This window comes from Moschus berezovskii, chromosome 9 (genome assembly GCF_049115385.1).
Source record: "Moschus berezovskii isolate FMDL1 chromosome 9, NW_MosBer_1.0, whole genome shotgun sequence".
In the NCBI taxonomy this organism is placed as follows: Eukaryota; Metazoa; Chordata; class Mammalia; order Artiodactyla; family Moschidae; genus Moschus; species Moschus berezovskii.
In genome coordinates, this window is record NC_142468.1 from 31,457,047 (window position 1) to 31,474,247 (window position 17,201).

The 17,201-nt window shown below is 37.8% G+C and overlaps 1 protein-coding gene across 1 annotated transcript in view; it reads right to left on the reverse strand.

Moving 5' to 3' along the window:
• LRRC9 (leucine rich repeat containing 9) overlaps positions 1-17,201 on the reverse strand; it is a 132,994-nt gene that overhangs the window by 91,219 nt on the left and 24,574 nt on the right. Inside the window, exons 7-9 of the mRNA XM_055436735.2 lie at positions 11,386-11,541; positions 8,283-8,479; positions 6,918-7,049 (exon numbers count right to left, since the gene is read on the reverse strand). Of these exons, the coding sequence (XP_055292710.1) occupies positions 6,918-7,049; positions 8,283-8,479; positions 11,386-11,541 (485 nt within the window). The remainder of the gene's footprint in view (positions 1-6,917; positions 7,050-8,282; positions 8,480-11,385; positions 11,542-17,201) is intronic.

Below are 17,201 nucleotides of genomic sequence, written 5' to 3' on the forward strand. Positions count from 1 at the left end.
ATCACCATCACCTCTCAGTTGGACTATTGCCATAGCTTCATAACTAGGGATACAGAAGTGAAACAGGAAGGATTCCTGCTCTCACTGACCCTATAATTCCAAGGGAAATGGACAAAAAAATAAACAAGACATAATTAAAAATATATATATAAACTGACAAGTGCTCTGAATAAAGAAGGTTTGGGGTAAGGAATGGAGCATGGGATACTTAAGAGAGATCTTGGGTAAGATTTTTGGAGAAGATATTTGAGCTAAGAATTGAAGGAGAAGTAGGGGCCTGCTACTTGAAGATCTCAGAAAAAAGTAACTAAGGGCTCATGTGCTCTCTGCTGCCCTCACCTGGTCATGCTCAAAGTAATTCTGGACCTGTTTTACAGTAGCACAGAATTTAGATTAATTTGAAATTTAAGATAAGAAGGATCAACTGTACGGTGACTCCAGTGGTAAAAAATCTGTCTTCCAATGCAGGAGATGAAGGTTTGACCCCTGGGTCAGGAAGATCTCCTGGAGTAGGAAATGGCAGCCCACTCCAGTATTCTTGCCTGGAAAATTCCATGGACAGAGGGGCTTGGTGGGCTACAGTGCATGAGGTCACAAAGAGTCAGATATGACTGAATGACTGAGCATGCATGTAACGATATGGTGACAGATGGAAACTAAATTTTTGGTGATGAGCACGCTATAATGTATACAAAAGTAGAAGTACACTGTTGTACACATGAAACATATACTGTTATAAACCAATGTTACTTTAATGAAAAAGCAGTAAAAAAAAAAAAAAATTTTTTCCAAAGAGAAACAAAGACAAATCTCAACACCTGGAACACTGGCACCCATGATGCACACTCCCAGAAAGATCCATCTGATGAAGCAGATGAAAGCCGTCACTGCCTTTTCCCACAACATTGAGGAATGGACATTGACAGTGGGAATTGTTGTAGGCAAGAGCCATTCTGACTCCATGATGGATCTCTTTCTTTGACTTTAACCTTTGTTTTTTATTGCTTGCATGTTCGATGAGTGGACAATTACTCACTTCTAGTTTGGTCTCCTAGGAATGCAAGAACCAGAAATGGCACAGGAAACTCTAAGTAGTATGATCCTTTCACAGAGCTTTTCTTTGTCTGGGAATTAAGCAGTTGATCCCTTCTTTATATGAAATTCCTAAAGTCTTGGAGATAGAGAACCCTAATACTAAGAGGACAAGGGCTCTGCTATCTGGGGTCACAGAAGTAAAGCAATTCATTCAATCACCTGGCCACACTGTGTGCATGGGGAAACATCATTCAGAGGCTGGAATACTGCTGGAGGAGGGAGAACAGACCTATACTGACAGAGAATTAATGAGACTTACAATATCATCAATACCTCATGGAGGATAGTAACTTCTCACAGTTGAATATATGCTACCTGCACTGGGGAGCATGTCATCACTGCTTTGAGGTATCTGCATTTTAGTCTGAACCTGAAATCCTGAAATAAACACTCTCTAGGGCTTTGTATAAAATAATATTGAAATCTGCTACAACTTTCCTTCAAAGAGTCCCATAGATTTAAGGGCAAAATTCAAACCACCCAGCCTAGCCTGTAAGACGTTAATGATCAGGCCCTTGTCATGTGAAACTAGAGTTCACAGACACTACTTACACACCCCTTCACATGCTGTTGTTGCCTCTGCCTGCAAAGTCCTTCCTCTAAGTCTTTGTATAGTTAACATCTATCTTTCCTTCAAAATTCAGATCAAAGCATCTCCCTCAAGTGCCCCACTTACCACTAGCACCTACTATAGAATGTGACTTATGGTAGAAGCTTAATGGATGACTGCTGAGCAAGTGAACAAAATAGAAAAGACTCAAAGATTAAAAAGATACAGTCTCTATATTCACTGAGTTTATAAACCAACAAAGTGAAAAAGTAATAGGTCAAGTATAAGCAAAATTATAGAGTATAACAGAGATAGAACTCAGTGCTATGAAGATTCAAAAAGAAGAAAGAATAACAATGACTACAGCTGATGGGACTGACAAAATCCCTCACAAAGGGCTGGGGATGTAAGGCATTCTGGGTGAAGGAAGCAAAACAAAGAAAACCACCTATGTGATGGTGTACCAAAAGCAGTGAGGCATGCATAGTTTAGCTGCAGCAGTTTCTGAAGCAGTTTGAAAAAGGTTTAAGGTAATTTGGAGACAATACAGTGAAGGACACTGAATGTCAGTGAAGAGTTAGAATGTAATTTGGAAGATAACAAGTTGGTACAAGAGGCTTTTGTTGTTTTTAACAGAGTGTTTTTGGCAAAGGAAGGGAGCCTATGGGAAACTAAGTGTCTTTACTGACTGGCTGGTGAATACTGAGTGCCCACTACAGACAGACACTGTACTAGATGTAGCAACAGTCTGAGGTGAAAGTGTTAGTCACTCAGTTGTGTCCAACTCTGTGATCTCATGGACTGCAGCCTGCCAGGTTTCTCTGTCCATGAAATTTGCCAGGCTAGCATACTGCAATAGTCTGAGGAAGGTTGTGAGGGCAGGTGATTTTGTTACAAAGAAGGAGAGAATGAATTCAAGAGATATTATGGAGAGAACCTAAGGGTCTTCTTTAGACTGATTGGATATGAATATTGAGGAAGAGAATAGAGTCAAGAATGGCTTCAGTGTTGATTGTGACTCCATGACTAAGACAATGGTAGTACTACAAACAGGAATGGAGGAGTCAGAAGAAAAGGATGGTTTGTAGGCAGGATGAGGAAAACAAAAGCAAAAAGATTAAGGACTAACGATTTTCACATTAACTTGTCTAATCCTAGCGGTCGCCTTTTGTGATAGACTTTCATTTTTCTTATTTTACAGATAACGTTCAGATGGATTAAATAACTGCTGTAAGACTATGCAGGTAGAGTGTGAACCTAGGCTTTCTGATTCTAACCCCAATTAATATTTTATTACTTTCTGGCTGAGTTCCCTTTTAAATGTGTTGAGTTTGCCTTGCCAGTTGGACATTGGGCTAGATTCAGGACTGGTGTAAAGGAGAAAAACAAGTAATTTTGACAGTGCAGGTGTAGAAGAAATTATCAAGGGAGAGTGTAAAAAGAAAGTAGGAAGTGTCTAAGTACAAAAAGTAACTAGAGAGGTGAAGTTATAAGAAAGGAATTGCTAAAAGCATCAACATCTGCAGAGGTTAGGAGAGTGAAGGCCCCTCATTTCACTGGGTGCCCTTACTCATTCAATGAGACCTGAATGTGTGAGCATTCATAGTGGTGATATGCACATAAACTAAGGTATTCAGTTACACAGAGAGATGCCTACAAATGTTCATTAATATACAAATGATGTACTTGTCTAGCGTATGTAGAATGCATATGATTTTAAATGACTGGAGCTTAATAAAATGTATTAAAATGTACTTCAAAATCCTAAACAAGCATTTAATAAATACTATTAACTTACTTGCTGACTTACACCATATCAAAAAACAAATATAAAACAGTATAAAACAAAAAGTCTGAGTTTCTGTAGCTGCCTAAAACAGGGCAGCATGAAATGTTTATAAATAAAAAGATTAATTACTAAGTTATTTTATAGACAAAAGTGAACCTGTTAAGTATCTATAAATTGATATGGAGACTTCAATTAGTAGTTATTGATTGAATTATGAATTCAGGTACCCCTATACTAGATGATTTATAAGGCATGTTCCGTCTGTCCCCAGGGAGCTCACAGAGTCACATATTTTGTTCTGTGGTACTTAGAAGTGATTTGTTTACATTGTAAATGCCCTGTATCTATAACTAGGTTAAAAGTTTCTCAACTATAAGGACAGTATCTCTGATGCTTTGGAGTCCCCATTTGATAAATGTTGTCTGATGTCAATAGATAACTAAATTGGCAATGCATAGGTAAATAATATGATCTGTAATGAAAATGCTATAGTGGCAACAGTCTACTCAACAGGCAAGTCTCTGTAGTCGGGACTTTTTTAAACTGAAAAATAAAGCCCTTTAATTTTATAAAAGAAATGAAGCTAAGAAATATTCAGTGATACACAATTAGAAATCTGCAATGCTCTTATACTATAAAGAAAGTTTTTTTTGGTATAAAACTTTATATTTTCTAGTTTATATTTATATAGTTTATATAAAGTTTATATATATAAAAATATATAAATATATATAGTTTATATATTTATATAAACTTTATAGTTCTAGCTCTATTCCAGTACTTTTTATTTAAATGGTAAATCATTGGCTTTAAAAATATTACTAACGATCAGTGTTTAAAGTAACTAGTTATGTGCCACATAGAGTAATTTAAAGCATTTGAACAGTTGTTTCTTAATATACATAAAAGATCAAGGCTAAGGTAGCCGTCAAGCTTGTAGTATGGTAAAAGTAACCAACAGTCCTTGAAAGTCTGCCAACATATATCTGATGGTCTCCTTAAAATGAATCCAGGTTATTCTTATTAAAACCAAGTAAACAATTATTAATGCTCATTAAAAATCCACCAAAGCTATCTAAATTACTATCAGGCTGACACAGTTACCTAAATGGCTTTTTAGTTATCTTGCTTTTACATATTTTTGTAAAAGCTAATCTACTTGTTTTGTAAAGAACTTACTTTGTGGTAAGTTAAAAAGAAAGAAAGAATGAAAAAACAGCTCATGTAGGTTGCTGCTGCTAAGTCACTTCAGTCGTGTCCGACTGTGTGACCCCATAGATGGAAGCCCACCAGGCTCCCCTGTCCCTGGGATTCTCCAGGCAAGAACACTGGAGTGGGTTGCCATTTCCTTCTCCAATGTGTGAAAGTGAAAAGTGAAAGTGAAGTTGCTCAGTCATATCCAACCCTTAGCGACCCCATGGACTGCAGCCTACCAGGCTCCTCCATCCATGGGATTTTCTAAGCAAGAGTACTGGAGTGGCTTGCCATTGCCTTCTCCGTCATGTAGGTTAAGTGAATACAAATGAATGACTGAAGAATGATGCATACATCCTGCAAGAGACACCATTCAATTCTTGAAAAATCAAAGCCTCCAATTGTTTAAATGGAAAGTGGGGTGAGTAACTTTTATATGAAAAGGCACTTTTTATATGAAAAGTGAAAGTGATAGTTGCTTAGTCTTCTCCGACTCTTTGGGACCCAAGGACTGTAGCCCATCAGGCTCCTCTGTCCATGGGGTTCTCCAGGCAAGAATACTGGAGTGGGTTGCCTTCCCTTCTCCAGGGGCTCTTCCCCGACCCACGCATCCAACCCAGGTCTCCTGCATTGTAGGCAGATTGTTTACCATCTGAGCCACCAGGGAAGCCCACCTTTTATGTTTGTACATAAAAAACAAATTATGTGGTTAAACAAACAGTGATAATCACTGGGCAAGTGGGTGCACTGATACAAAAGAAAATATTTAAAAATCTTTCTTTTCCCTTGGGCAAGTGTCTTATGCTTTTCCAACAAAGTTTCCCAGGAACTTCAGTAGCTTTTACTCACAGAAGTGAGTTAGAGCCTCATCTAATAGAATCAGGGGGCTTGGTTTAAAGTGCGTGCATGCTTGCTGCAGTGCTAAGTCACTTCAGTCGTGTCCAACTCTTTGCAAAGCCATGGACTGTAGCCTGCCAGGCTCCTCTGTCCATGAAATTCTCCAGACAAGAATACTGGAGTAGGTTGCCAGGCCTTTTTCAAGGGGATCTTTCCCACCCAGGGATTGAACCCGTGTCTCCCTGCAGTTCCTGCATTGCAGGCAGATACTTTCACACATGTTTCTTTCTAAAAGTTACTGAAGTTTTGCATTTTAGTCCACAAAAATCGGTGTTTGTTTCAACACTGACTGTGAGTAAAACCATCCTCGGGGGTGAAATACCAAGTCCATTCTGTAGCTTTAAACGTTTCCTGGTTTCTCTCCACAGTCCAAGTTTGCAGTATGCTTCTAGAATTGGAGGGAAATCTTCAGCTCATTCATAGACTTCTTGATTTTGAGAAAATGATTGCAGAAATGTGAAAGTTGTAATTATGACATTTTTGTGCCAAGGCTCTTTTTTAGCATCATTTTTGAGGGTTGTACCCTCTAGTTGGGCTTCCCCAATGGCTCAGCAGGAGACGCAGTTTCAATCCCAGGGTCGGGAAAATCCCTTGGAGTAGGAAATGGCAACCCAGTATTTCTGCCTGGGAAATGCCATGGACAGAGAAACCTGGTGGACTACAGTCCATGGGGTTGCAAAGAGTTGAACCCGACTGAGTGACTGCACAAACACACACACACACACATACACATACTCTCTAGCTGAAGCAACATAACCACTTCCTTGTGTCTACCAGTAGACCTTGATTCTGAAGTGTAGATGCCTGCTTCCGGCTTCCATTTTGGGTGGCTATTCTGTTTTTGTCCAGATGGACTTTTCACCTGAATTCCCAGTTTTTAAGTATCTGTCTTATTTTAAAACTCATAAAGTCTATGTGCACCCTGACTCTAGCTAGTTCTAGACAACTAGTTTGATTCTGTGGACTCCCAGGAAATACACTAGGCAGTATCCTCCAGTGTTTGCAACCTGCTGCTGCCAATCCTGCTTTGCCATTCTTTTTCTGCTCTAGCTTCTTGCCCAGTAGTCAGTCCAGAAACAAACAGTATAGACATACATAAAATGAATTCTTGACCATAAACTTTTCTAATATATTCTGCTCTTGGGCTAAGGGAAATGGAGTAAAAAGTAAAGAATTATTATTAGGATGTTTTCAAGTTAGCTCATTGCAATTGTGTAAACAGAGAAATGTATAGGTGTAAAGGAAGTGCCAATTTTCAGTTGATGAATACTCTATATAGAAAGTGTATTGAAATGGGACATTTTAAGATTTTTATAAGTTGATATTTTTGGTTGATGATCCTAAGCACTTAAGATTAGTTTTAAAGCTATAACTAAATTTAAAAAGATTTACCAGTCATCAGATCGAGTGCCTTCTTCAAAGTGGATATTTCCCACCGTCTCCAATTCAATTAACAAAAATGGGATTAATAAACTATGACTTTTCTTCTTTCGCTTTACTTCAATACGATAAATTGCTTCAATTCTATTTAAGAAAAAAACAAACATTAAAATTATTTAAAAATCACAACATAAAAATTCATGATAGCTTCTTCTAAGTTGATGTCAAAATATAAGACTTTCATCAGTGGATAAAGAAAGCTTGGTGTTAACAGTTAAACCAAGTAAAAGACATTCTATTTTTGGCAATTATAATCACCTCAAACTTTGTTAACCTCAGAATAAATGAAGGTTAGAAGACTCTCCTGGCTTTACCATTTATGATTCTCAGATTTTAGACAAATTGCAACATTTTTCTACAGCAATTTCTCAGAAAATAACATTATTGATAGTACTTATACCTGAATAGGCCTTTTTGAGGATTATATGAAAAATATATGTAAAGCTCTTAGAAAAGAATTTGGCACTGAGGAAGAACTCAGTAAGTATTACTTATTATTTTGTTAGTATTATTACAGGGCAAACTAACTTATCCACTTAGTGCCCTCTTAAGTATATGGAAACTCACAGTACTTACTGAGTCTTCTTGATTTCTGTTTCTAGTTGATACTCAACCTGAGTATGTTTCTACGTATTTCCAGACAACTTTTGTATGTGCTTTGTTCAGTCTCATCTGTGTTGTGAGTTTCTGTACCAATAGCAGCTAATGTTAAAAATATTAATGTTTTTAGTTTGCAGATACTAGAGTAACGGTGTGACAAGAAGCCATTCAAAGGAAATGTACTCTTTCTAGTAAAGTATTGCCTCGGTAAAAAACTAAATCTAGCTCTGAACCACAGATGCCCATCTCTCTTAAGAATGGGGCTGGAAACACATTTTGTGTTGTACTTCATACTGTAATTCTTTCCATTCCTGAAGGAGAGAAGTGGGCTCAACTAATGTCCAACCAGTCCATTCTAAAGGAGATCAATCCTGGGTGTTCATTGGAAGGACTGATGCTAAAGCTGAAACTCCAATACTTTGGCCACCTCATGCGAAGAGTTGACTCATTGGAAGACTCTGATGCTGGGAGGAATTTGGGGCAGGAGGAGAAGGGGACGACAGAGAATGAGATGGCTGAATGGCATCACCGACTCGATGCACATGAGTTTGAGTGAACTCCGGGAGCTGGTGATGGACAGGGAGGCCTGGCGTGCTGTGATTCATAGGGTCACAAAGAGTCTGACACGACTGAGCGACTGAACTGAACTGAATGACCTAGAACTTTCTTTTTCTTCATGTTTCAAATTTGAATAACTAGATAATTCATTAAACATACTCATCTAGTTTTTTGTTCCAGAATGTTACCCTTTCATTCAAGGCATTTAGTTTGATCACTATCTTCTGTTGAAGACTTGGTTCTTCTGTGACAGTTTCACAGATTTTTGATTTTTCAAGCTCAGTTACTTTATTGTTATTGGATCTATCATTGTGTCCTTTCCCAGATCCTTTGAGTTCAGTCAGTTCCCGTTCCAACTGTTGAAATCAATGTGCCAGAGAGCAAATTCATTAGTGGAATCTACTAAATATTTAGTTAACTTAAATTAGTAAAGCAGAAACCTAGATATAAATAAGTCAAACCTCATAAAACCATGGAAACACATGATTATAACTTTAGTTCAAGTTCAGTCATCCAGTTTCTCTTGCCCAAATGAAAGGCAATATTAACTACTTCAAACATAGCAGATCTCTCAATTGAAAAGAAGAAAAGCAAAGAAGTAAATTTTAAAATATTACTGATGAGTTAGCTTCTATTAAAGTAAAATGATAAGAAATGCTGGTTTTGATACAAAGAAAATATCTAAACTAGAAATAATGTGACTTTTACCACTCCTGCTGCTGCTAAGTCGCTTCAGTTGTGTCTGTCTCTGTGCAACCCCATAGACAGCAGCCCACCAGGCTCCCCCGTCCCCGGGATTCTCCAGGCAAGAACACTGGAGTGGGTTGCCATTTCCTTCTCCAATGTGTGAAAGTGAAAAGTGAAAGTGAAGTCGCTCAGTCGTGTCCAACTCATAGCGACCCCATGAACTGCAGCCTACCAGGCTCCTCCATCCATGGGATTTTCTAGGCAAGAGTACTGGAGTGGCTTGCCATTTACCACTCCTATTTTTCCATTTTTTAACTACTTTGGTATTCTGGGGAAAGTTAACATAAAAATACATAAAAGCATGGGTATAGCAGTGCATATTTTTCTCTTTGCCTCAGTCTCCTATATGACTCTGCACAGTAGTTATCAACATAACTATTGAAATTTTTGATTATTTTGTTCATAAAGGACTTTTTTGCATTCATTGGTATTTTTAAAATGTATTATATTAAAGTATAACATTTATCTTGATTATGGAGGTTTTGGACCTTCCCTTAAATTTTGAGCCCAGAGTGAGTGCCTCACTTGCCTTACCCTAACCCCAGTCTTGTAGGATGGATTTCAAGATAAATTGTACTGTACACAGAGAGGTGTATACAAATAGACTAATTTGTTAAATATCTCTACTCCCTTCTCTGTAATGGCTATATACAGTTGTTAAAAAACTAAGTAAGCATATTTTATAAAACTGTCTGTAGTTTATATAACCTATAGCTATTATTTTTCATATATTAATATATCCATTTGCACATGAAAATGGCAGATAAAGAGTGATTGTCATATACTGATTCTCCTGATTTTTTTATTTAAACAAATAATTTAAATTATGTTAATGTTTTAACTTTAAGAATATTTTTTTGACTATAATTGAATTTAAACTTGTTCATTTCAGAAACAGTTTTAAATGTATTTAAAAACTTGGTTTTTAATGGCTACATACCATTATATCTTAAGAATGAATAATTCTTCCTCTCTTTTTAAATTTAAACATTTAGGTAGCTTCCAGTTTTTATTATTATTAATAGCACAGTGATGAATATTCTTATATATAGATATTTATCCAAATCTGTAGTAGGTTTACTGGGTCAAAGGCTATGAGCATTTTTAGACTGTTAGTAATATATATGACCCAATTACACTCTCATCAGTGGTGTAATAGTGTCACACCCATCTTCACCAGGTGGGCTTCCCGGGTGGCTCAGAAGTCAAGAATCTGCCTGCCAATGCAGGAGAAGCAGGAGACTCGAGTTCAATCCCTGGGTTGTGAAGAACCCCTGGAGTAGGAAATCACAACCCATTCCAGTATTCTTGCCTGAAAAAATCCCATGGACAGAGACGCCTAGTGGGCTACAGTCCATGGGGTTGCAAAGAGTCAGAAGCGACTGAGCATGCACACATGCATCTTCACCAGGCAGGCTATGACAAATTTATAGGTGAAAATGGTTGCTTGTTGTCTTATTTCATACCCAGAAATTAAGACTCAGACTGAGGTCTTCTTTCAAACGTTTATTAGTCAGTTTTTATTTCTTCTATTGTAAAATGAAAGTTCATGGAATTTGTTCAATTTTGCATATTTGAGCAAATATCCAAATATCTATCTGGATATTTCCTTTTAGTTTTGTTTATGAGTACCTTTATCCTAGACAAAATTTTTCAGATTGTCATTTATTTTCATTAATGATACTTTTTAGTACAAAAGCACTTTTTTAAAAATAAATATTAATTCTGTTCTTCATGATTTTTAGTGTTTTTCTAGAGTTTATAGTATTTTTCTTATTTGGCAGACTGAGATCAGTCACATATATCAATCTATATATTCTCTGCCTTTTTATGATTTTATTTTTACATTGAATTCTTTTTCCCCATTATATTAGTTTTTGGTAAAGTATAAAGTAAGGACTCATTTCTCCTACTCCCAAGTAGTGTGACTATTTTTGTAACACTATTGTTTAAATAAACCATTATTTTCCTATACTTTTTAAATACAATAAATTCTGATACATACAAAATTCTGTTTTGAGGTAATTCTTCATTTTTCAGAGTCTACTTTTAGTAAAGGAAATTCAATTTATTCTAAATAAAAAAGGAACATATAACTAATAAAGTATAGCTTGTTATAAAGTTCCCACCATGTTGTATACCTTAATAGTGTTAGTAAAGGAATATTTTAGCTCTTTAAACAAAAAATGAATTTTGAGCACAGCCTGCTGGTATCTAATAAAAATGCAGTGAAATAACTCTCACAGATCTCTATAACTCAGTGAATCATACTGAATTACCCAGGATTTTAAAAATTTTGTAAATTAATAAGCCTATACCCTTTTAAAATTGCAGACTTCTAAGCACAGAATGAAGCCAAGTTAAGTACCTAGAATCAGAACATTTTCAGGGCAAACTTACTTGAAACTTGGTACTAATATGTATAATTCTATATATACATATAAAATTTAAAAGATAATGCCATCTGCCAGTTTTCTTAAGACATGGCTATTGAAATTTTAAGATATTATCTTACATTTTTTTTCAAAAAGTTGAATAATTTTATTCGTTCTTCTGGCAACTTCTGTAATTTACATTTTCGATCATTCAGTTTTTCAAGATCTTCATTAAGATGCCTCTGAACAGTTTTTATACGCATATTGTAATACATTATTTTTTTCATTGCTGTGGTCTAAAAGTGAGAAAAAACCCAGAAGGTTAGCGGAAACAAAACATTATAGGTAATTATTAGTGGTATTATACAAGTGTGGTGTGTTTATATAACAATTTAAAGTTTTACATGCTCAGTTACTAATAATATTAGTTGAAATGATAATGGTTATATAGAATTCTCTACTTTAATAAGCAAAATATAAAATTTCAAAGATTTTCTCTGTGGGTAATTTAAGTGTGGGGCATATTTACATTTACTTTCAGGATGACAACATAAAGAGAATATAGATAGAACTCAATTTACCAATAGTATCATTTAGGTAATGCAGCAGCACTACTAAAGCTAATGTATTATTCCTACTTGATTAATTGAAAAAAATTAAGAGAATAAAAGCAAAGGTAACATTATTCATTTTTTAAAATCATGGTTAACAAATAGCATTTCATGGTTTTTTTTCAAATTTGTAAAATGATGCTCTAAATGAATTTGTTTTAGATTGAGCAAGTTACTAAACTGTCAATCTAACTCAGTTATCTTGAATTTCTTAATATCAATGGATCATGTGGTTATTAATGCTTATCATGATAAACTGATGAAATCCACCATTAAGAAATACACCAGGTGCCAGGAGCTTTGCAGGCACAACTAGCTTCTCCCCATTTTACAGACTGGAAAGTGGAGGCTCAAGAAGTCTTGGAAGGCACTTCAGGTTTCTTAAGAGAACAGTGGCCAGCCTGCCTCAGAAACTCCTGTTTTTTCCATGGCACCTGGGAGTTTCCTTGACCGTGAGCTTCTTCCTGTTTGGATTTCTTGATGTGGGTGTGGTGGATTCTTTAGGAGCTGAGCCACTGGGAGTTATATCACATTTGATGAAGACATCATAGTGGTGAACCAGACATGTTCCCAGTACTGCATGGGATTTACAGTTTAGTGGGAGGATATAGATCAAGTCCTGAGCCTTTGGAGTGGGAGCACTGACTCCAAGATCCTAGACAACCAGAGAACTAACCCTCAGGTCAGTTCAGTTCAGTCACTCAGTTGTGTCCACCTCTTTGTGACCAGATGCACTGCAGCAGGCCAGACTTCCCTGTCCATCACCAACTCCCAGAGTTTACTCAAACTCATGCCCATTGAGTCAGTGATGCCATCCAACCATCTCATCTTCTGTTGTCCCCTTCTCCTCCCGCCTTCAATCTTTACCAGCATCAGGGTCTTTTCAAATGAGTCAGCTCTTCACATCGGGTGGCCAAAGTATTGGAGTTTCAGCTTCAGCATCAGTCCTTCCAATGAATATTCAGGCCTGATTTTCTTTAGGATGGACTGGTTGTATCTCCTTGCTGTCCAAGGGACTCTCAAGAGTCTTCTCCAACACCACAGTTCAAAAGCATCAATTCTTCAGCACTCATCTTTCTTTATAGTCCAACTCTCACATCCATACATGACTACTAGAAATACCAAAGCTTTGACTAGATGGGCCTTTATTGCCAAAGTAATGTCTCTGATTTTAATATGTTGTCTAGGTTAGTCATAACTTTTCTTCCAAGGAGCAAGCATCTTTTAATTTCATGGCTGCAGTTACCATCTGCAGTAATTTTGGAGCTCCCAAAAATAGTCTGTCACTATTTCCATTGTTTACCCATCTATTTGCCAGGAAGTGATGGAACCAGATGCCATGATCTTAGTTTTCTGAATGTTGAGTTTTAAGCCAACTTTTTCACTCTCCTCTTTCACTTTCATCAAGAGGATCTTTAGTTCTTCTTCGCTTTCTGCCATAACTGTGTTGCCATCTACATATCTGACGCTATTGATATTTCTCCCGGCAATCTTGATTCCAGCTTGTGCTTCATCCAGTCCATCATTTCTCATGATGTACTCTGTACGTAAGTTAAATAAGCAGGGTGACAATATACAGCCTTGATGTACTCCTTTCCCTGTTTTGAATTAGTTTATTGTTCCATGTCCAGAATTTTCCACAGTTTGTTGTGATCCATACAGTCAAAGGCTTTGGCATAGTCAATAAAGCAGAAGTAGATGTTTTTCTGGAACTCTCTCACTTTTTTGATGATCCAACAGATGTTGGCAATTTGATTTCTGGTTCCTCTGCCTTTTCTAAATCCAGCTTGAATCTGGAAGTTCATAATTCACGTACTGTTGAAGCCTGGCTTGGAGAATTTTCAGTACTACTCTGCTAGTGGAACTAACCCTAGGGAGTATGAAATAGTGAGAACTCACACAAAGGAAACCACTTGAATACAAGACCCGGCATCACCCAACCACCAGTAGCACCCTGTGCAGGACACCTCATCTAAATAACAAACAAAACAAAAATACAAACGCAATCATCAGCATTTTACCAGTAGTCATGTACGCATATGAGAGTTGGACTATAAAAGAAAGCTGAACACTGAAGAATTGATGCTTTTGAACTGTGGTGTTGGAGAAGACTCTTGAGAGTCCCTTGGACAGCAAGGAGATCCAACCAGTCCACATCTTAAAGGAAATCAGTCCTGAATACTCATTGGAAGGACTGATGCTGAAGCTGAAACTTCAAAACTTTGGCCACCTGATGCAAAGAACTGACTCACTAGAAAAGACCCTGATGCTGGGAAAGACTGAAGGCAGGAGGAGAAGGGGCTGACAGGATGAGATGGTGGATGGCATCACTGACTTGATGGACATGAGTTTGAGTAAGCTCCAGGAGTTGGTGATGGACAGGGAAGCCTGGCGTGCTAAAGTCTATGGGGTCACAAAGAGTCAGACATGATTGAGCAACTGAACTGAACTGAAATGAATCATCAGCAGACAGGATTACCACCTCAGTCAGCCTTGCCCATTAGAAGAAAAACAAACAAACAAACAAAAACTCAGCACAAATCTCACCCTATATGAAGCTTACACAAACCACTGGACCAACCTTAGGAGGCCAGAAACCAAAAGGAAGAAAGAATTCAACCTTGAAGCCTGGGAAAAGGAGACCTCAAACACAATAAGTTTAAAAAAAAATGAAAAGGCAGAGAAAAATTACACAAATGAAGGAACAAACTATAAACACAGAAGTGCAAATAAATGAAGAGGAAATAGGCAAACTACCTGAAAAATAACTCAGAATAATGATAGTAAAGAGGATCAAAAACCTTGAAAACAGAATGGAGAAAATGCAGAAATCAATTAACAAAGACCTAGAAGAATTAAATTATAAACATACAGAGACAACACAATTACTGAAATTAAAAATACCCTAGAAGGAATCAATAGCAGAATATCTGAAGCAGAAGAATGAATAACTGAGCTGGAAGATAAAATGGTGGAAATAACTTCTGAAGAGAAGAAAATAAGAAGAATGAAAAGAACTTAGGATAGTCTCAGAGATCTCTGGGACAATATAAACACACCAACATTCTAATTATAGGGGTCCCAGAAGAAGAAGAGAAAAAGAAAGGATATGAGAACATTTTTTGAGAGATTATAGTTGAAAATTTCACCAACATGGAAAAGGAAATAGTCAATCAAGTCCAAGAGGCACAAAGAATCCCATACAGGATAAACCCACGGAGGAACACGCCAAGACACATACTAATCAAACTAACAAATACTAAACACAAAGAAAGAATATTAAAAGCAGCAAGGGAAAAGCAACAGGTAACATACAAGGAAAACCCCATATGCTTAACAGCTGATCTTTCAGCAGAAACTCTGCAGGCCAGAAGGGAATGGCAGGATATATTTAAAGTCCTGAAAGGGAAAAATCTACAACCGAGATTATGTACCTGGCAAGGATCTCATTCAAAATTGATGGAGAAATAAAAAGCTTTTCAGACAAGCAAAAGTTAAGAAAATTCAGTACCACCAAACCAGCTTTACAACAAATCTTAAAGGGACTTATATAGTCAAGAAATATAAGAGAAGAAAAAATATCTACAAAATCAATCCCAAACAATTAAGAAAATGGCAACAGAAACATATATATCAATAATTACTTTAAATGTAAATGAGTTAAATGCTCCAACCAAAAGACACAGACTGGCTGAATGGACACAAAAACAAGACCCAAATATATGCTGTCTACAAGAAACCCACTTCAGACCTAAAGACACATATAGACTGAAAGTGAGAGGATGGAAAAATATATTCCATGCATATAAAGCAAAAGAAACCTGGAGTAGCAATCCTCATATCAGACAAAATAGATCTTAAAATAAAGAAGATTACAAGAGATAAGGAAGGACACTACATAATGATAAGGAATCAATCCAAGAGGAAGACAAAATTGTAAATATCTATGCACCCAACATAAGTGAAAGTGAAGTCGCTCAGTCGTGTCCAACTCTTTGCGACCCCGTGGACTGTAGCCTACCAGGTTCCTCTGTCCATGGGATTCTCCAGGCAAGAATACTGGAGTGGGTTGCCATTTCCTTCTCCAGGGGATCTTCCTGACCCAGGGATCGAACCAAGGTCTCCCTCATTGCAGGCAGACACTTTAACCTCTGAGCCAAACACTAACAGACATAAAGGAGAAACTGACAGCAACACAACAGTAGCAGGAGACCTTAACACCCCACTCACACCAATGGACAGCAAAACAGAAAATTAATAAGGAAACACAAGTCTAAAATGATACATTACATGAAATGGATCTCACTGATATCTTCAGGACATTCCATCCAAATGCAGAAGAATACACCTTCTTCTCAAGTGCACATGGAACATTCTCCAGGATAGACCACATCTTGGGTCACAAATAAAATCTCAGTAAATTCAAGAAAACTGAAATGATATCAAGCATCTTTTCTGACCACAATGCTATGAGACTAGATATCAATTACAAGAAAAAAAACTGTAAGAAACACAAACACATGGAGATTAAACAACATGTTTCTAGACGCGAGAGACGCCCAGCTCCAGCGGCGCAGACGCGAGAGACGCCCGGCTCCGGCGGCGCAGACGCGAGAGACGCCCGGCTCCGGCGGCGCAGACGCAAGAGATGCCCGGCTCTGGCACAACCGACCACGTGCAGAATTGTGGCTGAAAGGAGCTGCCCCGTGCCCAGGGTTAGGGCGGTGGCCGAGAGGAGCTGTACCACGTCCAGGAGACGGTGGCTGTTTGGGCACCGGAGGGCCGAGAGGAGCTGATCCACATTCAAAGCAGGAGGGGTGGCCTTGAGGAGATACCCCTCGTCCAAGGTAAGGTACAGCGGCTGCACCTTGCTGGAGCAGCTGGGAAGAGATACTCCACGACCAAGTGGAATGTAAGAATCCAGTGTTCTGGGGAGGAAGGAACAAGATGGCGGAGGGATAAGACGGCGAGACCACTCTCTCCCCCACAAATTCATCAAAAAAACATTTGAACGCGGAGTAAAGTCCACAAAACAACTTCTGAATACTGGCAGAGGACATCAGGCACCCAGAAAAGCAGCCCATTGTCTTCTAAAGGAGAGAGAAGAAATCCAGCTCCACCCACCAGAACACCGACACATGCTTCCCTAACCAGGGAGCCCGGACAAGTCACCTGTCCAACCCCACACACAGCGAAGAAACTACATAATAAAGAGAACTCCACAAACTGAAAGAAGAGGGAAAGGCCACCCCAAGCAAAGCAATATAAGCAAGACGAAGAGGCAGAGAAATACCCAGCAAGTAAAGGAACAAGATAATTGCCCACCAACACAAACAAAAGAACAA